This window comes from Amblyraja radiata, chromosome 7 (genome assembly GCF_010909765.2).
Source record: "Amblyraja radiata isolate CabotCenter1 chromosome 7, sAmbRad1.1.pri, whole genome shotgun sequence".
Lineage (NCBI taxonomy): Eukaryota > Metazoa > Chordata > Chondrichthyes > Rajiformes > Rajidae > Amblyraja > Amblyraja radiata.
In genome coordinates this window covers 82,452,047-82,475,721 of record NC_045962.1, presented here as the reverse complement: position 1 = coordinate 82,475,721, position 23,675 = coordinate 82,452,047, and the positions used below count along the sequence as shown (strand labels likewise).

General features: G+C 47.0%; 1 protein-coding gene across 2 annotated transcripts in view; it reads right to left on the bottom strand.

Annotated features, from left to right (window-relative positions):
* hspbap1 (HSPB1 associated protein 1) overlaps positions 1 to 23,675 on the bottom strand; it is a 136,983-nt gene that overhangs the window by 108,259 nt on the left and 5,049 nt on the right. For both annotated transcript variants that reach the window (XM_033024859.1, XM_033024860.1), the window contains exon 2: positions 23,036 to 23,215. In XM_033024859.1, coding sequence (XP_032880750.1) covers positions 23,036 to 23,215 — 180 coding nt within the window. The remainder of the gene's footprint in view (positions 1 to 23,035; positions 23,216 to 23,675) is intronic.

Genomic DNA, 23,675 nt, shown 5'->3' with positions numbered 1-23,675 from the left:
ACCTGTCAAACTGTTTCTTAAACTTTGGGATACTACCAGCCTTAACTACCTCCTCTGGCAGCTTGTTCCATATACCCACCATCCTTTGCATGAAAAAGTCACCCCTCAGATTCCTATTAAATCTTTTCCCTTTCACCTTGAACCCATGTCCTCTGGTCCTCAATTCCCCTACTCTGGGCAAGAGACTCTGTGCATCTACCTGATCTATACCTCTCATGATTTTATATACCTCTATAAGATTACCCCGCATCCTCCTGCGCTCCAAGAAATAGGGTCCCAACCTGCTCAACCTCTATTCCTGGCAACATCCTCATAAATCTTCTCTGTACCCTCTGACCTATGCACTCGAGAAAGTAATTCCTCGTCAAATGACACAGTACCGCAACAGAAGGGTTTCTGCCTTATAGCGCCAGAAACGCAGGTTCGATCCTGACTAAGGGTGCTGTCTGGATGGAGTTTGTACGTTCTCCCTATGACTGACCGGGTGGGTTTTGCCTGGGCGCTCAGATTTCCTCCCACACTCCAAAGCTATACAGGTCTGTAAGTTAATTGGCTTCTGGAATTTGTAAAATGTCCCGAGTGTGTAGGATAGTGCCAGTGCACAGGGTAATCGCTGGCCGGTGCAGACTCGGTGGGCCAAAGGACCCGTTTCCAGGCTGTATCTTTAAAGAAACACAGACATAAGGATGAGAAAACAAAGAACTGTGGATGCTGGTTTACAAAAAAAGACAAAGTGCTGGAATAACTTAGCGTGCCAGGCAACATACCTGGAGAACGTGAATAGGTGACGTTACAGGTCGGGACCCTTCTTCAGACTGATTGTGTGGGGTGGGGGTAGGGAAAAAAACTGGAAGAGAGGAGGGGCTGGACAAAACATGGCAGGTCATAGTTGAACACAGGCGAGGGATAGCCAGACGGTTGGACATGAGAGATAAAAACCAGAAGATATGAGACAAAAGGATTGCAGAAGTACATCACCTATCCATGTTTCTCAGGGATGCTGCCTGACTCGCTAACTTACTCCAGCACTTTGTGCCTTCTTTTGCCAAGACACTGGATGCCATTCGATTATCCTTGCCAGTTGAAAAAAACCTATCCAGCCTCATCCTACCTTACAGTATAAGCTTCCTATCGCTAAAGGTCACAGCTCTTCAAACACATACTCAGTTTTTTTGATAAATGCGATTAATGTTTTTTTTTCCTCAGGTATTAAATTCTAGATGCCTATCAGTCTCCAGGCAAGAAATGATTTTCCTTATCTTCCTTCTAATCCTTCAATTATTTTAAATTTATGCCCTCTGATTTTTGACTCCTGAGATAAGGGGAATAGATTCCTATTCACATTAAGCCGCTCAACTTTATTTACCTCAACAAGTTTCCCATTGGTTTCCTCGGTTCTAAGCAGAACAACCCTAGTTCGGCAATCCGAGCATTGACAACCTTTGGCTGCAACTAAAAATCTTTTGCCACGTAATATATTTGAAAATCACCCCTGTGGCCTTTTTAATGCAATCGTTTAGTTTTTAGATTTGATTTTGATTCAACTTTATTGTCATTGTCTTCAAGTAATAGACAACGAAATGCTATTTCGCATACAGTCATAAGAATAAAAAAATACACAGAACACGATAGCCCACAACACAAACATCCCCACAGCGGCACCAAAGTTCCCCACTGTGAGGGAAGGCACCAAAGTCCAGTCAACTTCCTCGCTGATGTTCCCCAATGTTCACCCGTGGTCGTGGCCTCCCGAGCCCCCCGCAGTCGCCGCTACGGGCGGCCCGATGTTCAGGCCCTCTTGCCGGGAATGATGGAACCCCAAAGTTGAATGGAAGAACATCCTCAGCGGCCTGAACCTCTGAATCGGCCACCTCCCACCGTAGTCCGCGGCTCCCCAAGTCCACAGGCCAAGCTGGGTGGAGATTCAACGTTGGTGGCCCTCGCAAAGGGTCCCAGGACTCCGCGATGTTGGTCAGCGCCGCCCGCGCTGGGAGCTGCGCAGACCACAGCTCCGCGATGTCGATGCAGCAGGCCCAACACTCTGGAGCCTCAAACGGGTGATCCCAGGTGAGGCATCGCCCGCTCGGTGATGTATCCAGCGCTGCGCCGCCGCTGCTGAAGCTCTGGTCCGGTCCCCGGCAGGAAAGGCCGCGCCAATCCAGTTGGTAGGCCGCGAGGAGGGGGGGCGAGGGCGCGACTTGGATGATAGTCGTATCCTCGCCAGGAAGTGACTGAAAGACGGTTTCCCCCTTATCCTACCCCCCTCCCCCACATAAAATACTAAAATAAAAACTCCAAAACCATACCTTAAACAATTAAAAATAAAAAGCGATTAAAAGATAAACAGACTGTAGGCGGAGGCAGCCATCGACAGCGCCACCGGATGTCTGGCGAGATACAGTGCAGAAACAGACCCTTCGGCCCATCGACCCTCGTGCACCAGCACTGGGAGTTAGATGTGGCCCTTGTGGCTAAAGGGATCAGGGGGTATGGAGAGAAGGCAGGTACAGGATACTGAGTTGGATGATCAGCCATGATCATATTGAATGGCAGTGCAGGCTCGAAGGGCCGAATGGCCTACTCCTGCACCTATTTTCTGTGTTTCTATTTGCAGCTTCCTGTGATCAACAGATTTCCTCCATGTTGTTAACACAGCCATTTTTTCCCCATCATCTGGAAACTTCATGGTTCCCCTTTTATTTAGGTCTAAATCATTTGTATACATTACAAAAAACAAAAGGACAGGTGCTGAGTTTTTGCGGGAACAGCCACAGAAACACCCATCCTTATCACTCTTTGCATCCTGCCGCCAAGTCAACTTATTTAGAACATAGTACAGTAACACACAAACAAGCTACTAGGCCCATGTCTGTGCCGAACTTGATTGCACTCTAAACTCATACAGTCTGTCTGCACGTGGTGGGGGGTCTGCCTACATTTCCAGTCTGTTTTTATGCCTGCCTAGAAACCTCTGGAAAGCCGCTATCGTATCTGCTTCCATCGCCACCCCTTGCAGCACATGCCAGCACCAATAACTCCCTATAAAAGAATGCTCAAGAAGGAACTGCAGATGCTGGAAAATCGAAGATAGACAAAATTGCTGGAGAAACTCAGCGGGTGCGGCAGCATCTATGGAGCGAAGGAAATAGGCAACGTTTCGGGACGAAACGTTGCCTATTTCCTTCGCTCCATAGATGCTGCCGCACCCGCTGAGTTTCTCCAGCAATTTTGTCTACCTTCCCTATAAAAGAACGTGGGAACGAATTGCGGATACTAGTTTTAAACCGAAGATAGACACAGAATGCTGGAGTAACTCAGCAGGGCAGGCAGCATCTCTGGAGAGACACAAAATGATGGAGTAAAGGGCCTATCCCACTTAGGCGTTTTTTGGGTGACTGCGGCAACATTTTCAGCATGTTAAAACATTTTTGGGCGACAGTTGAGACAGTTTCTGCTGTCGTAGGTTGTCGCCATGTGTCGTAGGTGAGTTCCATTGCCTGCAAGCAAAACCATCTACTACTTGACATTTATACCCTACAAAAAAGGTTCTCACCGTCTCTCCTATCTGGGAAGAGGTACAGGAGCATCAGCTGCAAAACCAGCAGGATGCTACACAGTTTCTTCCCACAGGCAATAAGACTGGTTAACAGACTGTGTCCCCTCCCCATATATCATACACCAACACATCTAACCTCGCCCATACTTTGACAGCTAGGCACCTGTCAAAGCAAAGCCACTGTTCGGTCTGAATGTCTGTTTTTATTTCAATTTTTAGGCCTATTTTAGAAATGGTAATTTTAATTTTTAAAGCTATATGTATTTATTCTGTTGTTATTAACTGCACTGACGGGAACTGATTGAGAAACATTTTTTTCGTTTCATCTGTGTATGTAAGTACTCAGTTAAAATGACATTAAAGTAAATACTGAAATACTGAATACTACCTATGCGTCTCATAATTTTATATCCGAACATCAGGTTACCCTTCCATCCTCTGACGCTCCGGAGTAAGCAATCCTGTGAGCCAACCTCCCCTTGTAGCTAACACTGTCTAATCCAGGCAACATCCTGGTCTACCCTAGTCATTGTACTAGCTTTATTGTTGACCTGTTGAGTTATCGCCTCTCCTACAGCCGACAAAGGACCATTATGGGGTCCACATTTCCTTGATTACCAGTGCTTCAAGTTCAAGTTCAAGTGAGTTTATTGTCATGTGTCCCTGTATAGGACAATGAAATTCTTGCTTTGCTTAAGCACACAGAAAATAGTAGGCATTTACTACAAAGCAGATATGTGTCCATATACCATGATATAAATATATACACACATGAATAAATAAACTGATAAAGTGCAAATAGCAGATAGTGGTTATTAATAATCAGAGTTTTGGCCGAGCCAGGTTTAATAGCCTGATGGCTGTGGGGAGGTAGCTATTCCTGAAACTGGTTGTTGCAGTCTTCAGGCTCCTGTACCTTCTACCTGAAGGTAGCAGGGAGATGATTTTTTTCAACTTTTTTTATTTTTTTAGTATGTTTTAAAGTATGTTTTTAATGTTTCTTTGTGTGTTTTGTGTGGGGGGTGGTGTGGGGGGGTGAGGGGGAAACCGTTTCGGCCGCCTCCTCCATGGAGAGGCGACTTTTTCCAGGTCGCCTCCCCGTGGCCTAACAGCAAGGATCGGCGCGGCCTTTCCCAGAGACGCGCTCGGCGTGGAGCGGGCGAGCCCTCGCTGGGGCTCGCTGGAGGGGAGCGCTCCGTTTTGCTGGCCCGGGGCAGCCGGCAGCCTGAAGCCGCGCGCGGTCTGCACAGTTCCAGCTGGCGCGGCGTCTACAGCCCGGGATCCCTCGTGGGGGACCCGGGGGAAGAAGAAGCCATCACTGCCGGCCCGCGGCCAACTTCTACCGCGGGCCCGGCGTGAACTTACCATCACCCCTGGAGGGGAGCTTCGACCGCCGACCCTGCAGTCTGCGGTGCTTCTGTCTGTGGCGCGGCGGAGACTTTAAATCTTCGACCGCCGGCCTGCGGCCTACACCAACTTAAAGCCGCAGTCTCCGGTGGGGAAGAGCCGACTCTGGACTTACCTGGACTTGTACCATGTCCTTTTACCATCTGGACGCCCGCAGCAACGGCTGCGGAGAGTTGAGGTCCCGACCACGGGGGAAAATTGAGGAGGACTGGCCAAATTGTGTGCCTTCCACCACAGTGATGAATGCTGTGGTGGATGTTTATGTTACATTTTTATTGTGTTTTTGTGTGTGTTCTTTATAATTGTACCGCTGCTGACATATTCATTTCACTTGCACTTATGTGCAATGTGACAAATAAACCGTATTGTATTGTATTGTATTGTATTGTAGTGTGTGGCCAGGATGGTGTGGGTCTTAGATGATACTGCCAGCCTTTTTGAGGCAGCGCATGCGATAGATCCCCTCGATGGAAGGAAGGTCAGAGCCGATGATGGACTGGGCAGTGTTTACTACTTTTTGTAGTGTTTTCCATTTGGCCCGAGTACCGTCTATACATCTCGTTCCCCTTTCCCCTGACTCTCAGTCTGAAGAAGGGTCTCAACCCTTCCCTCAACCTATTCCTTCTCTCCGGAGATGCTGCCTGACCCGCTGAGTTACCCCAGGTTTTTCTGAACCCTCCCAAAAAAAGTAATCACATCCTTGCAATGGTGTGGGGACCAGAAATGCACACAGAACTCCAAATGTGGCCCAACGCCACAGAAGTTGCCGACTCCTATACTCCACGCCCCGACTGAGGAAGACAAGCGTGACCTTCTGATCACCCAATCCACTTGTGTTGCTATATTCAGGGAATAATGAACTTACACGGCAAGATTCTTCTGTACGTCAATACTGCTAAAGGTCCTGCCATTTACCGTACTCATTCCTCTTGTATTTGGCCTCTCAAAATGCATCAACTCAGACTTGTCCAGATTAAAGTGCCATTGCCCTGCCAAATCTCCAAAGGAAATTTCCGACGTGTTTGACCTTCAAAAGCCTTGATAAAAGTACATGTAGAGAACATGAAATACATTGCAGACGCAAGAAACTGCAGATGCTGGAATCTTGCGGTGTGGAGTAACACAGTGGGTCAGGCAGCATATTTGGGTCGGGACCTTTCTTCAGACTGATTGTAGTGGGGAAGAAAATCTGGAAAAGCCATGCGGGCAAGATAAACTCTGGCAAGTGATGGTTGGAAAGGCGGAGGAAGGGGTGGGGTGATTGGCAGGAGGGAGAAAAGCTAGAGATGAAACAGGGACAAATAAAGAGACAAAAGGGTCCTGAGAGCGATGCCGTCTGGAGCTGTGCTCCTGGTAGGGCCACCCATGGCGGTATGGTCGAGGGGGAGGTCTCTGACAAAGAGCAATCCAACCAAGACCTCAACGGTGGAACAGGCGGAGGATGATGGCTGAACTTAGTGGAGCGTCACAACGGCTGGGAAGGCGGATGAAGGCTGCAGCAGAAAAGGGTCCACAGTCGTCTTGGACTCCATGCCACTGGATCCTGACCCAGATCTGTCAAGGACCGTGGGGTGGCTGTCTGTGCACTAGTCTCCCCACGTTAAACAAAGTCACGCACACGCGTCCTCCATAGGAGAGGACAGGCATACTCGTTTGGAGTAACCGCCGATGATGAATAAGCGAGTTCGGTATTCCGATTGCACATGCCCAGGTCAAAGGTCACTATGCATAAACATTGTTGGAAAGTAGTGAAGCAGTGGACCTTCATTTCTTCCATTTTTTCCAGCTTTGATTCTTCTAGGTAAGAAAATACTGCTTTCAAACATGAAATAGCTGTATTTATTGTTCCTTTGTTAAAAGCTAAGATTATTTTGTTGTTTTTATTGCTTTATGCTATGGTGAGTGAGCGAGATCGTGCTCTTCCGTGGTCGGTGTCGGGTCCGGGTCTGTTGAGTTGCTGCTGGACCATCCCCGTCCCCTCCTGGGTATCTCGTCCCTTTCCTGGGGCAGCTGGAGGTGTTGCGCCGGGCTTGCAGCCGGCGTGGGGAGGAGGCCGAGTTGCTGCAGCGCTTTGCGTGTATGGCTGGTGCTCGGGGGGGGGGGGGGGGGGGTTGGCTGACGGTCCCTGGTCCGTCGGGGAGCGGGGTTGGGCTGGAGTTGGAGCTTCCCCAGCTCAACTCCCACCGGGCCAACCGACAGCCCCCGACCGACGACACAAGCGTCCCCAGGTGACGCGGGGTGACACCTGTTTGGTCGTGAGTAGTCGCCCAAAGAGTCGTACCTTTTTCTGGTTGCCGCTGGATTTTCAACATTTAAAAACATTTTGGCGACCTGCTGTGACTACGATGGGTGCCAGCAAGGCGTCAAAAAAAATTTGCATGAGTGGGACAGGCCCTTAAGACTTTGGCTTTTCTGCAGTTTAACTGGCCAATATTTTTCATACCATCTCCTTGCTTTCCCAATTTCCCTTTCAACTCCACCCCTCCACGCTGTATACTTCTCTCAGCTTTGAACTATAATAGCCTCAGTGTCTCACACAAGCCTCCTTTATTTTTGCAGGAAGGAACTGCAGATGCTGGTTTATACTGAAGATAGACACAAAAAACTCAGCGGGTCAGGCAGCATCTCCGGAGAAAAGGAATTGATAATGTTTCAGGACGAGACCCTTCTCCAGAAACATGACATATTCCTTTTCTCCAGAGATGCATGCTGCCTGACACACTCAGTTGCTCCAGCTTTTTGTGTCTGTCCTATTATTTTGCCTCATCTTACCCCGACATGCTCGCATAGCTCTGGTGAAGAAAGTGCGACTTTCCTAATGTATACAACTTTTGACAACAATGCAACCAGTCCTGTGAATGCAGAAAGCAAACAACTGAGATAAACACAAATGCCATGAATAAAATTGAGCTGAATAACTAAAGTACATTTCACATTTGGTTATCGTGAAGTTGAGAATGTCACGCAAGTGTGCCCCAATCCAAAATCCACACCAAAAGAAAAATGCATTTAGAAAGCATCAAGCCATGAATTGCTTGAGCTTCTCCGATGGAACTTGTCACTGAGTTAATAGTCCATTGAGCATTGCATTTTTTACGCACAGGACCGTAAATGGAACAAAATCCCTGGTTCAACCGTCACTGACTTTTTCCAAGCGATAACCTTGAGGAAAATGGTGACTATTCTAAAGAATAAAACACTCTTACCAGTGTTAGACACAAAATGCTGGAGTAACTCAGCGGGACAGGCAGCATCTCTGGAGAGAAGGAATGGGTGACATTTCGGGTCGAGTCCCTTCTTCAGAGTGAGAGTCAGGGGAGAGGGAGACCAAGAGATGTGGAAGGGTAAGGTGTGAAACCAAGAGACCCGCCCAAATGGGTCTCGACCCGAAACGTCACCCATTCCTTCTCTCCAGAGATGCTGCCTGTCCCGCTGAGTTACTCCAACACTTTGTATCTATCTCCGGTTTAAACCAGCATCTGTAGTTCCCTCCTACACACTCTAATCAGTGTTTATGTTTTGTCCAATACTCCCATCACCCCGTCCACAAGCACCAACAACCCACCAAAATTCCATCATAGATGATTTTCCTCTCTTGTCATGGGTGGGCAGAACTCATCTATTAGAAAAGTCAGTGTGTGTAGGAAGGAACGGCAGATGTTGATTTACACCAAAGATAGACACAAAATGCTGGAGTAAATCCCCTATCCAACTTTCACGACCTAATTGCCGACCTATGGCGAGTTTGCCCTTGATTCATACTCGCAGCATGGTCGCCACTTTTTACTTGTAGGTAGGTCGTAGGTAGGTCGTGATGGTAGTCGTAGGAAGTCGTAGATAGTCGTAGGTAGTCATAGGTCGGTAACTGGCTCGAGAAGAAAAATGCAAACCTGACATCATTTTATCATGTGATCATTTTCCACTCGTAGCTAGTCGTAGTTGGTCTTAGGTGTGGAAGACTGAGGTCGAGGGGGGTCGTAGACATAGTCGTAGGAGGTCTTTTACTTCGGCGAGTCAACACAACCTTGACATTTTTTTCAACTCGCCTAGGGTCTTTTAAACTCATGGATTAGGTCGTCCAAGTGGGACAGGCCCTTAACTCAGCAGGACAGGCAGCATCTCTGGAGAAAAGGAATGGGTGATGTTTTTTAGGTTGAGCCCTTCTTCTGCCTCATTTCACCAGATAGATTGAAGAAGGGTCTCGACACAAAACATCACCTGTTCCTTCTCTCCAGAGAGGCTGCCTGCCCCGCTGAGTTACTCCAGCATTTTGTGTCTCTATTTGAACCGTCAACCTGAAATGGTTCAGTTACAGTCCCCGCTCCTAATCCAATCTGAAGCATAAATGATCCCAGCCAGGTTACATTTATGTGCAATTTAACACTTTTGCCTGTGCTTTGGGGAAACAGAATACACATTACAGTGAATCATTAGATTCTGACCCAATACACCACAATCTCAGTTACAATATTTTGTTTTTAAATGGCCATTGTGCTCCTGAAGTAGCTATTTGCTCTCTCTCTCTGCTCTAGTAAGCAGAAATCTGTCTGTTTTATGCAGATAAGACGAAGGATGTCCCAGAGCCAGGTCACAGCTGACTGACGGTGACATTTGCCAATCTGGATTCTCTTCATATTTCTAACTGATTCCTACCAGCTTATTTCAACCCAAGTATTGACCTATATATCGAATTACGAAGCACCTGATTTTTAAAAAAATACCAAGATAGTGGCATTTAAGTGACTTCTGGATAAGTACCTGGATATGCAGAGAATGGAGGGATGTGGATAAAAGGACACAAAGTGCTCAAGTAACTCTACGCGTGGCACAGCAGTAGTTGCTGCCTTACGGCGCCAGAGGCCCGGGTTCGATCCTGGCTACGGGTGCTTTCAGTATGGAGTTTGTATGTTCATCCCGTGACCTGTGTGGATTTTCTCTGGGATGTCCGGTTTCCTCCCGCACTCCGAAGACGTACAGGTTTGTAAGCTAATTGGCTTAGGTAAAAATTGTAAATTGTCCCGGGTGTGTGTAGGATAGTGTTAGTGTGTGGGGATCGCTGGTCGGCATGGACTCGGTAGGTTGAAGGGCCTGTTTCAGCGTAATATCTCTAAACAAAACTAAACTCAGCAGGTCAGGCAGCATCTCTGGGATACATGGATAGGTGGTGTTTCGGGTCAAGATACTTCTTCAGACTTCTGGGATAGGGATTATGTGCAGGCAGATAAGGGTTGGTCTTTGCATCTTGTTCGGCACAGCCATTGTGGGCCGAATGGCCTATTCTTGTGCGGTATTGTTCTATGTTCTGAGTGTGCTAAACTGTGCTCGGAACTGATTGAACTAGTACAGGTGCACAACCTTTTATCCGGAGTTCCGGAAACCGAAAAACTCCGAAAACCGGCCATTTTTTCCAGGATGTCGTCTGCACACCAAAGCTCGCGTTTGGCGCCAAACTTGACCCGAAACGACCCACGGTCAACCCAGGTCTGTACTACTGTAGCGGCTGCCTCCTACCCGGAGACCGGGGTGACACTTAAACATCTGTAAATCATTGCTTAAATGTTAGTCAGTTAGTTTGGAGGGCTTTTATGTGAAGGGGGGGAGTGTGAAGAGGGAAACTTTAATTCTTAGTCCCCTACCTGGGCGGGGAGCGGTCAATGCCTTACCGGGTCGCCGTGCAGTAAGCTCCGGAGCGCTGTGGCCGCCCACTCCCAGCTGGGGGCTGCGGGCGTCCGGCCGCGGGCGGCGCCGGTTGTAGCTCTGACCCCGGCAACTCTACCCCTGGCTGCGCGGCGCTCCAAATCCAGCGCGGCCCGCGGCCGGACGCCCGCAGCCCCAGCACCGCTGTGGCCGCCGACATGTTGTGTGTCGGCGGCCACAGCGCTCCGGAGCTTACCGCACGGCGACCCGGTAAGGCATTGCCCGCTCCCCGCTGGTATCCCAGCGCTGCGACGCCGCCGACTCCCAACATCGCGGCGCTAGGGCTGCGGGCGTCCGGCCGCGTGCGGCGCTGGATTTGGAGCGCCGTGCAGCCAGGGGTAGAGTTGCCGGGGTCGGAGCTCCAACCGGCGCCGCCCGCGGCCGGACGCCCGCAGCCCCCAGCTCCGCGATGTTGGGAGTCGGCGGCCACAGCGCTCCGGAACTTACTGCATGGCGACCCGGTAAGGCATTGCCCGCTTCCCGCCTCTCCGACCAGGTAGGGGACTAAGAATTAAAGTTTCCCCCTTCACCCCCCCCACCACATAAAATCCCTCCAAACTAACTGACTAACATTTATGCAATGATTCTCCGGGGAGGAGGCAGCCGCTCCAGACTTTTCAAGCCGCCCGCGCTACCTACCTAATCTACGCTAAAGATCTTCCATTCGGAAATCCGAAAAATTCCGAAATCCGACAAGTGTCTGGTCCCAAGGCTTCTGGATAAAAGGTTGTGCACCTGTACATGTTTAAGTGAAATCATCCCACTGCAAAAATATCCCAAAATGGAGAGGAAAGGATTAGAGGGTTACTAGACTAAGTGGGGCCCAGCATCACACGGGAGGGCTGGTCCCCCAACGCAATATTCCACCTCTCCACCAATTCCAATATTGGTGGCCAGTGGGGGGGGGGGGGGGGGGGGGGCTAGTATGGACATTGTGGGATTCTTGGGCTTGCGGCTCAGTCACTCAAGCCTGATGTGCTGGCAGCTCACTCACGGCTGATGGGCTGGCAGTTGACTCACGGCTATTCCTTCAAATTCCATTTCAAGGAGGTTGCAAGGCCACCAAATTCAAGTGCAGTTTCTTACCACTTCAAGCAGGGTGCAAGGCCACCAAATTCAAGTGCAGTTGCATAGCATTTCAAGCAGGGTGCAAGGCCACTAAAGACAGCGAGTCGTGACCTCTCCTCCATCTTGCAGAGACTGAGCCACGCCTACACTTCTGGGTTTTATAGTCCCTCCCCCCTCCCACCAGAAGGGGTATGGCCTTCATGGCGTGATTGACAGGAGAGAGAATCTCAACATTTTTTAAACACTGATAACTTTTATTTTTCATCGATGGGAAAAATCCTCGGCACCTGATGAGCGGAGGGGGACTCTGAGTAAGATGGCCAAAAATCACAGCCGTAAGTGGCAGAGTTTTTTCTAAAATCAATATGCAGAACAACAGGAAGTGGTCAAGATCAGACTTTTAGTAATATAGATGGGCCAAGCACCGGCAAATGGGGGGTAGACACAAAATGCTGGAGTAACTCAGCGGGACAGGCAACATCTCTGGAGAGAAGAAATGGGTGACGTTTCGGGTCTCTACCCGAAACGTCACCCATTCCTTCTCTCCAGAGATGCTGCCTGACCCGCTGAGTTACTCCAGCATTTTGTGTCTACTTTCGATCTTAGCAGTATCTGCAGTTCTTTCTTACTGGCAAATGGGACCAGCTTGGACGGTACATCTTGGATGAATTGGGCTGAAGGGCCTGCTTCCGTGCTGCATCACTCTACGACTCTAACTGCCCAGAGTACTTTTCTGCCCCCAGTCAGGAATGCATTATTATTCACTCGAGGATCATTTCCACCTATATCGAAAGTAATTGAAACACAAATCTATGATTGTCAAGATACGGTTTAAATAAGACTTGTGCTGATTCCTTGCTGTTTAATGAAGTGCCTGCTGACATTGGGAGATCTGACATGATAACCTTAGAATTTACTGTGTGCTGCTCATACACTGTCCGTAGTCCTCAGAGTTCGCTTAAGCGAACAGTTTAGTTTGGTTTAGTTTATTGTCATCTGCACTGAGGTACAGTGAAAAGGTTTTGTTGCGTAGACCTGCAGCTCCGTTGAGGCGAGCCAGGCCAACGTGTCATCGTCCTGGTCAATCAGGCCTCGTTCACCATTCGGTGGCCGGTGTTTGGGGGCAACTGGTGATTATGTGCTCCACTGTCTGTGTTGGGTCCCCACATCCGTACTCCATAGCGTCCGATGACTGTCCTCAAGCGGCTGAGGGTTGTCCACTGCTTTCGGGGCAAGTCCTGGCCAGGGACGTCCATGGGGTAATTGATGTAATGGTGTAGCCTAGATGGTTCCGCTGATAAAACCAGTAAAGCCCAATAAGTGTCTCCAATGAGGTAGATAGTAGTTTAGAACTGCTCTCTAGTCGTGGTAAGATCATAAGATCATAAGTGATAGGAATAGAATTGGGCCGTTTGGCCCATCAAGTCTACTCTGCTATTCAATCATGTCTGATCTCTCTCTCCCTCCTAACCCCATTTTCCTGCCTTCTCCCATAACCTCTGACACCTGTACTAATCAAGAATCTATCTATCTCTGCCTTAAATATACCTACTGACTTAGCCTCCACAGCCGTCTGTGGCAAATAATTTCACAGATTCACCACCCTCAGACTAAAGAAATTCCTCCTCATCTCCTTCTTAATAGAACGTCTTTTAATTCTGAGGCTATGACCTCTAGTCCTAGACTCTCGCTCTAGTGGAAACAGAAACAGAGACCTGCCTATCAATGAACAGCCAGAGATACTTCAGAGACCCCATATCTACCCAGATACCTTCAAGGCAAAATGCATCTACAAGCTCAGGTTCTCCAAGCTGTCAACAATCAAGCTTCTTAAACCAACACAAACAATAATCCTTACAGCCTACAGCCCAGTGGTATGAATATTGATTTCTCTCACCTCAGGTAGCCCCGGCATTCCCCCTCTCTCTATCGCTCCCCCACCCAAGTCGTACTAGCTTCTCATTTTCACCCTACAAACAGCTTACAATGGCCTGTTTCCTTTATTATCATTACTTTTTTTGCATATCTTTCATTCATTGTTCTTTATCTCTCCACATCACCATCTATGTCTCTCGTTTCCCTTCTCCCTAACCACTCTGAAGAAGGGTCTCGACCCGAAATATCACCGATTCCTTCTCTCCAGGATGCTGCCTGTCCCGCTGAATTACTCCAGCTTTTTGTGTTTATCTTCGGTTTAAACCAGAATCTGTACTTCCTTCTTACACAAACAATCCTAATGCTGCCTTGCTACCGGAATACTACACGCCATCACTTGCACCACCATGAGTGTTTTTCTTCCTAAGTGGGTGTACTAATATCTTGCTTTTTGTAGACCCCTCCCCCCCCACTGTCTTGCAGAATTGGATTAATTTATGTATAATTTATCATTTTTGAGTGCTGAAAAGGACACTAAGGGTTGGAGTAACTCAGCGGGTCAGGCAGCATCTCTGGAGAACATGGATAGGTAACATTTCAGGTAGCCCTTTCTTCACTTTGTGTCCTTTTATGTAATAACCAACATGTGCATTTCTTTGTTTTTATATTTTTTGAGTTCAAGTTCAAGTGAGCTTATTGTCATGTGTCCCTGATAGGACAATCACATTCTTGCTTTGCTTCAGCACACAGAACATAGTAGGCATTTACTACAGAACAGGTCAGTGTGTCCATATACCATAATATAAATATATACACACATGAATAAATAAACTGGTATAGTGCAAATAACAGATAATGGGTTATTAATAATCAGAGTTTTGTCCGAGCCAGGGTTTTGTACTGCCTGTGTGCCTGTGATGCTGCTGCAAGCATGATTTTTACTGTATCTGTACCTCAATGTAATTATACACATGGCAATAAACTCAACTTGACTTGGCAACTTCATGATACCAATATCAGGAAGCAATAGCAACACACAAATATACCCTTTAGCATTCATATGGATTAAAACCTGAATTGTAGTTCCAATTGCCTATGTGACTTGTATCTCTGTGCTTGCAACATCGTTTTTACTGATGTGTGCTGTCTCAATTGAACTAAGACCTCTGCTTCAAATAGATTCTGTAGTCGGAATCTGCACCATGCAGGTGTCTGATTTTACTGATGTGTGGCGTCTCAATTGAACTAAGATCTCTGTTTCGTTACTAGTGTAGAAATACAGCATGGAAACAACCCCTCCGGCCCACCGAATCCGCCCCGACCAGCGATCCCAGCACACGACCACTATCCTACACACACTGGGGATAATTTACAATTATACCAAGCCAATTAGCCTACAAACTTGCACATCTTTGGAGTGTGGGAGAAAACCAGAGATTTAAATCTCTCCCTGCACGGGAGACCCGACCTTTTCTTTGTCGGGTCTCCGTTGTCGTTGGGGCTGCAACGAGGAGCGGCCTCCAACAGGAAGACCGGGGGCTGTGGTTCCGACTACTCACCTCACCGTCGCGGAGCTAGCCGAGTCCAGAGCGGGTGGAGCTGTGGTGGACGTTGCTGCGACCCGACCCCCGGAGATTCGGTGGCTGCAACTGCGGGTTTGGCGGGCGGCACCGGGAGCCCGCGGGTCCCTGGAGGGAGACCGCTTTTCAGGGCTTCCTCAACGGCGACTTCTCCCGCCCGAGTTGCGGGGTTGAAGAGCACCTGGAGCGGGGCTTTACAGCACCGCCCCGCGCGGCTTGGAGTGGCTGCGGGACTGCGAGCGCGCGCCGGGGGCTCTAACATCAAGACCCGGTGCGCGGCCTTGCTTCACCCGGCGTGGCTTTAATGGCTGCGGGACAATTCGCCATCGCCCGCCGGGGCCTTGACTTTGACTTTGACTCTGACATCGGGGGGGAGAGTGCAGTGGAGAGATAAGTTTTTTTGGCCTTCCATCACAGCAATGTGATGGATGTTTATGTAAATTATGTTGTGTCTTGGGTCTATTTGTTTGTAATGTATGGCTGCAGAAACGACATTTCGTTTGGACCTCAAGGGGTCCAAATGACAATAAATTGAATTGTATTGTATTGTATTGTAAGAAGGTGTCACGACCCGAAACGTCACCTATTCCTTCCCTCCAGAGATGATGCCTGACCCGCTGAGTTACTCCAGCTTTTTGTGTCTAACTTTGGCCATATTTTACCGTGGGTATCTCAGTGAACAGTTTCACTCCCCCACCACCAGTGTTGTTCCAATTGTTTCTTTTTGTCAAATTCAGCGTCTTTTTATTTGCTGGTATCCCAATTTTCTATAGGTGACTGCATTTTCATCGGCCAAAAGTAGCTGAATTGCAAATTCGAGGAGGTTTTCAACATTATCGCAATTCAACATTCAACAATAAAGTGGGAGGGCAAGAGAAAAATAGGGAAAGAATTTCCACAGCAAGAAGCAAAGATAAACGTATTAGTGTGAAGCGCAAATTAATTTTGCACAGCTTTTAATTATTTCCAGCTGAACTTAATCGGAAATCTAAATCTCAATTTTAATTGCCTATTTAATCCACTAATTTTGCTATCAGCAAGGTATTAACGCCTTTGGATGGAGGTCTAATCCAGAAATTCCTTGCTCTCTAAGGTGACACTTTAGGTTTGTTGGTTTCACAGAATATACAAAATGCTGGAATAAAATCATATGCCTTCGAGAAGTAACTTTGTTCAAGCTGTTGAACTGATGTACAAGCTGCTTAGAGAATTTTACTGATATTGCACGTTGAAATGGAAGCATAAATAGTGGGAGAAGCAACATTAGGCAAAGAATATGATATTGAGATGAGGACAATTTAATTTTGACAGAGGGTGGTGAGTGTGGAATTTTTTGCCACAGAAGGCTGTGGAGGCCAAGTCAGTGGATATTTTTAAGGCAGAGATAGATAGATTCTTGATTAGTACGGATGTCACAGGTTATGGGTAGAAGGCAGGAGAATTGGGTTGGGATGGAGAGATAGATCAGCCATGATTGAATGGCGGAGTAGACTTGATGCGCCGAATGGCCTAATTCTACTTCTACTCCTTATGACCAGGTTTCCAAAAGAATTGCATCATGGATAAGCAATATAATAATAGTAATCTTTTCAGTATAATACTTCAGTTCAGTTTAGTTCATTGTCACGTGTACCGAGGTACAGTGAAAAGCTTTTGTTGCGTGCTAACCAGCCAGTGGAAGGACAATACATGATTACAATCGTGCCATTCACATTGTACAGATACATGATAAGGGAATTACATTCAGTGCAAAATGAAGCCAGTAAAGTCTGATCGAAAGTAGTCCGAGGGTCCCTGATGAGGTAATTAGTAGTTCAGGAATGCTCTCTGGTTGCAGAAGGATGATTCAGTTGACTGATAACAGTTAGGAAGAAACTGAAGCTGAATCTGGAGGTGTGCATTTTCACACTTTTATACCTTTTGCCTGTGAGAGGCAGTGGCCAGGGTGCGACTCGTCCTTGATTATGCTGGTGGCCTTGCCGAGGCAGCGTGAGGCATGAATGGAGTCAATATCAGGGAGGTTGGTTTGCGTTATGGTCTGTGGTACGTCCACAATTCCCTGCAATTTCTTTCGGCCTTGGATGGGGTTGGTTTCAAACCAGGTCCACCACTGATTTTCCTGCACCCTTGGTTCCAGAGCCTTTCTGGATAATCCGTTTTGCCGCACCAACAGAGATCATGGGCTCTGAGAGGAGTTCCAACAGTACCGGAATGGGCTGCCTAGGCCGTCGAGGGGCTGAGATAGCGGCCCGCAAAGTCAGCCGTGGAAATCGGCTATGGGAATGGTTCTGCCGGCTCCGATGGTGTTGGAGTTCCAGGGTCCAGGGCAAATTCGACCCACCGATCGGCGCAGAAGTCCTGGTGAGGTTGAGATCGGCCGTATCACATTTTCGGGCTGGGGGGTGGGTTCCCGGGGGGGGGGGGGACGGGGGGGGGACGACTACTTCAAGTGTGCTCTCGTAATTATGTCCGGATTAAAGGAGGTGACGCAAAACCAGTGATGGACCTGTACTTGTTTGATGTGGAACATGTAACTTCAGCACACGACCATCAAAGCAAAGCACGTACTCATTTAGTTCCTTGAATGTTATGCAATCTCCCAAAATGCTTTCACAACAGCATTATCAAACAAACTCTGAACAAGATGTAGATATTGATTTTTTGTTCAATTCGCTGGATTTGCTGACAAGACATTAATCGCCCATCAGTAATTTATTTTGAAAAGAAAGGAGGGAAGCTACTGACCCGGCAGAAATAACAGTCGAAACTTTGCAAAGATAAAAGACGTGCGATATTTCAAAATTACTGCATGGAAGTTACTTTTCAAAGCCATCGACTCACACAAAATCGAAGCAGGCCCGACTGTGCTGACTGTGTCCACACTGGCTATTAGTGGATTTTATATTTAGGGGTGCAGCATGGAAACAGGCCCTCCATGCTGACCAACGGCCACCCGTACACCAGTGTTTAAGAAAGAACTGCAGTTGCTGGAAAAATCGAAGGTGGACAAAAATGCTGGAGAAACTCAGTAGGTGAGGCAGCATCTATGGAGAGAAGGAATAGGCGACGTTTCGGGTCATTTGACCCGAAACGTCGTCTATTCCTTCTCTCCATAGATGCTGCCTCACCCGCTGAGTTTCTCCAGCATTTCTGTCTATCCTGACACAAGTTCTATGTCTTCCCAGATTTGCATCCTACACACTGGGGACAATTTACAGAAGCCAATTAACCTACAAAACCTGCACATCTTTGGAATGTGTGAGGAAACTGGAGTTCCCAGAGAAAGCCCACATGGTCACTGGGAGAACGTAACACTTTGTACAGACAGCAGCCAGAGTCAGGATCGAACCCGGGTCCCTGGCACTGTAAGGCAGCAACTCTACCGCTGCGCCACTGAGTCACCCTGGTGATCCCAGTTGTTCAGCACTGGGCTTGTATCCCTCTGTGCCTTGGCATTTCATGACACATGAAGTGCTTGTATCCTTCCATACAGTGGCACTTCACCACATACTTAAACACATCTTAAATGTTCTGCGAGTCCGTGTCTCAGACATTCATTCCAGATTTCAACTTTTTCCAGGTGAAAAATTCCTCACGTCCCTTCTAAATCTCCCAGCACTTACTTTAAACCTGTGCCTTCTGGATATAGATGCCCTTTGTTGAGATGAAAGGTTTCTCAGTGTCTACCATATCTATGCCGCTCACGATTATGTGCACAGAGGGATCTGGTTTCTCCTTTGCCTTCTCCACTCCAAAGCAAAAGTACTTCATCTATACAGTCTCTTCTCACAGCTGGGGTGAATCTCCTCGGCACTTCCTCCAATGTTTCTTTTGTGTGTCAACTGTGTAATGTAAATGCCAGCCCCTCTTGAGGCCAGGAGTATAAGCTGGCGAGTTGGCCAGTGCCTTGTGACTGAGGTCAAGTGACCCTCCAGAAGTTTCTGTTAGTTGTTGGAAATAAAATCTTCTTACAAGATGTCGGACATTATGCTAGTCACAACAGGGTTATAGAGGCATTACAAGCTAGAACTGCAGCGTAGGTTTACAAGGTTAATTCCCGGGATGGCGGAACTGTCATATACTGAGAGAATGGAGCGGCTGGGCTTGTACACTCTGGAGTTTAGAAGGATGAGAGAGGATCTTATTGAAACATATAAGATTGTTAAGGGTTTGGACACGCTAGAGGCAGGAAACATGTTCCCGATGTTGGGGAAGTCCAGAACCAGGGGCCACAGTTTAAGAATAAGGGGTAAGCCATTTAGGCAAGGCAAGGCAACTTTATTTATATAGCACATTTCATACACGAGGCAGACTCAAAGTGCTTCACATACAAACATGTCATACAATAAATGAAATAATAAAATGAAATAAAATAGAAGAACTAAAAGAAAAGAAAAACAAAATTAAAAATGCATTATAAAAAGTGCAAAAGTTAAAAGTGCAATGTAGTTAAGATTTAGCTGAAAGCTAAAGTAAACATAAAAGTTTTCAGTCTTGTTTTAAAAGTGGTCAAAGTTGAGGCAAGTCTTAAATCTTCAGGAAGTTTATTCCAGCTATTTGTTGCATAGTAACTAAATCCTGCTTTCCCATGTTTAGAATGGAGACGAGGAAACACTTTTTGTCACAGAGAGTTGTGAGTCTGTGGAATTCTCTGCCTCAGAGGGTGATGGAGGCCGGTTCTCTGGATACTTTCAAGAGAGAGACAGATAGGGCTATTAAAGATAACGGAGTCAGGGGATATGTGGAGAAGGCAGGAATGGGGTACTGATTGGGGATGATCCGCCATGATCTCATTGAATGACAGTACTGGCTTGAAGGGCCGAATGGCCTACTCCTGCACCTATTGTCTATTGTACACATTGCTTGGCTTCTGGCCTAACTGTTGTTATATATAGTTGTAACATAAACTCCCAGTTCTGACATTTTATGCCCTGCTATTGAAAACAGGTATCGTGTATGTCTTCCTAACCATCTTAATCAAGAAAGCAAACCAAGGTCTCTACTTCCTCGGAAGACAAAGGAAGTTGGGCACACTCCAACAACTCTTGCTAACTTCTACAGTTCTTGCCAACTTCTTCTGATCGAGATGCATCACAGCTTGATTTGGAAATAACTCTTCCCCAATAAATAGCAGAGCGTTTTGGACATGCCCAGTTCTTCACACATTCCATCCTCCCCCTACTCCCTTAACCCCCCCCCCCCCCCCCCCCCACCATCAACCATCGACTTCATCTGCAGCTGCCTTTGGAAAGCAGCCAACAAAATCAAGGACATTTATACCCCGGTCATACCCTCCTCTGCTGGGCGGAAAATACAAACGCTTCAAAGCATGTACCACCATTCAGAAACAGCTTCTTCCCCGCTGTTATCAGACGACTGAATGGTTCTCCCACAAGTTAAGATGTAGTCCGATCTCCCAACCAACCCCATTATGGACCTTGCACTTTTTATTTCTATCTTCACTTGAAAGCCTATAACGTTATAACACTATATTCTGTACTCTATTTTTTTTCCTCTTACATTTGTATCTGGATTGATTCTACTCGTGTGTAGTATTAAATGAAAGGATATCGCCCTAGGTTTTCCACTGTATCTCAGTACACATGACAATAATAAATCAATAGCAAGCTTAACAGTTTGTTTTGATAATATTCTTGTAAAGCATCTTGAGATGTTTCACTACATTAAAGATGTAACATAAATAAAAGTAGTTGATGGTTGCTGCAACTTGTAACTCACAATTGGAAGATTAGTGCAGTAATAACTCCATTAATATAAAGTGATGAGAAAGGCTGGAGGATAAAATTGAAGTCTGCATTGGGGTGAACGATTAGGTATGGTAGCATGTGTAGGAAGGAACTGCAGATGCTAGTTTAAACTGAAGATAGACACAAAATGCTCGAGCAATTCAACGGGACAGGCAGCACCTCTGGATAGAAGGAATAGGTGTCGTTTTAGGTCGAGACCCTTCTTCAGACTGAGAGACAAGGGAGAGTGAGGAACAAGAGATATGGATGGGTAAGGTGTGAAAACGAGAGATCAAAGGGAATGAAGCTGAAGGAAAAGCCCATTGTTAGTTAGGGGAAGGTGCCAAGGAGGCGTACAATATAACATTTAATCAGGTGGACAGTCAAATTGGTTGGAGAACTAGGATGGAGGAGGGTTGGAGAGAAAGGGTAAGCAAGGGGTTATTTGAGGTGAGAGAAGTCAATATTCATACCGCTGGGTTGTAAACTGCCCAAGCGAAATATGAGGTGCTATTCCTCCAATTTGCATTAGGCCTCACTGACAGTGAAGGAGGCCCAGGACAGGAAGCTCAAGTATGGGAATGGGAGGGGAAGTTAAAATGTTTAGCATCTGCCAACAGTCATAAAAAAACACAAAATACATGAACATGAAATTAAAGTGATGAGTGGAAAGGCTTGGGGGATGTGCAAAGATTGAGAAGGGTGGGGGGGGGGGGGGGGGTGGTGTCAGTCTCAGTCTACCCCACGACAAAAGCGGGAGGAGTTGTACAGTTTGATGGCCACAGGGAAGAAGGATCTCCTGTGGCGTTCTGTCCTGCATCTTGGAAATACTGAGGGATGCGTTTAAGCAATTGAAAGAAGTTATTGGAGTATCGTGTGCAGTTCTGGTCACCCAGCTGCAGGAAGGATGCCACAAAAGGACACTAAGTGTTGAGTAACTCAGTGGGTCAGGCAGCATCACTGGAGTACATGGAAAGGCGACATTTTGGGTCAGGACCCTTTTTCAGACAAAGGGTCCCAACCTGAAAAAACACCTATTCAGCGGTGCTGCCTGACATCGACCTGCTGAATTATTCCAGTATTTTGTGTCCTTTGATGTAAACCTGCCTCTGCAGTTCCTTGTTTCTACAAGGATGTCATTATGTTGGTAGGGGTGCAGATGAGATTCACCAGGATGTTGCCTGGCCTTGCAGGTTTGAATTGTTGGGAGAAGTTGGATAGGCTCTGGAGTGTAGGAGGCTGAGCGGTGACCTTACTGAGGCATACAAGATCATGAGGGGCAAGGATACAGTGAACGCTCACAGCCTTTTTCCCAGGGAAGAGGATTAGAAGGCATAGACTTAAGGTGAGAGGAGAGAGATTTAAGAGGGAATCAGGGGAAAGTTTTGACTCGGGGGGTAGTCTGTATCTGGAATGAACTGCCAAAAGAAACATTACACGCGGATACAATTATGACTTTTAAAACTCACTGGGCAGATAGGAAAGGGTTTAGAGAGCCTTGTCCTCTGGCGGTGTCAGGAGTTTTGGGGAGAAGGCAGGAGAATGGGGTTAGCAGGAGAGATAGATTAGCCATGATTGACAATAGACAATAGGTGCCATTCACTGGGATAATGGTTGATCATCCACATTCAGTACCCCGTTCCTGCCTTATCACCATATCCCCTGACTCTGCTATGCTTAAGAGCTCTATCTAGCTCATACTTGAAAGCATCCAGAAAATTGGCCTCCAAGGCCATCTGAGGCAGAGAATTCCACAGATTCACAACTCTCTGGGTGAAAAAGTTTTTCCTCATCTCTGTTCTAAATGGCCTCCCTCCTATTCTTAAACTGTGGCCCCTGGTTCTGGACTCCCCCAACATCGGGAACATAATTGAATGGCGGAGTCGACTTGATGGGCCAAATGGCCTAATTCTGCTCCTATCACATGACCATGGCCCTAATCCAGGCTAAGCCAATATGCTAACTAGGTTGGCATGGATAAAGTGGGCCGAAGGGCCTGCTGCTGTGCTGTACAGCTCTGCGACTCTATTCAGAAATGGGATTGTGAATTTAAAAACCGTGACAATGCCAGATCAGGTGTTAACAGTAATCAGATTAACACTTACCTTTATTGGCCTTCCTTTTGCCCATCCTGAACGTTAATTCTTTTCCATGAAGCACTTGTGAAAGATGTTCGATCGTCCACCTCAGCGCAGGCCAGTCAGAAACCATATTAAGAAACACTGCTGGCTGCTGCAATGATTCAAGGATAATCCTGACCTCCTCCGGCCTAAACGGCTTGCTGTCTGGAAGAGGGGAAAAAAACAGAAGGTTTCAGTTTACCACATCACAATTTATTAAAAATACCATTCTGAAATATTTTTCCCCTTTTAAAATGTGCTCATGTTCCAAACATGTCAATATGCCTCCAAATCTGTCAATTCTAATTTTAATTATACTGGTGGCTGTGCCGTCAGCTGCAATGGTTTCAAGATCTGACATTTCCTCCCTTTACTTTGTGATAGGAGCAGAATTAGGCCATTCGGCCCATCCAGTCTACTCCACTATTCAATCATGGCTGATCTATCTCTCTCTCCTAACCCCATTCTCCTGCCTTCTCCTCACAACCCGACACCCGTACTAATCAAGAATCTCTTAATCCCTGCCTTAAAAATATCCATTGATTCCTTCACCCCGCCCTCCCTTCCTTTAAAATGTTCCTTTGCCCTCGTTACTTAACCAAGCTTTTAATCAGCCATCTTAATA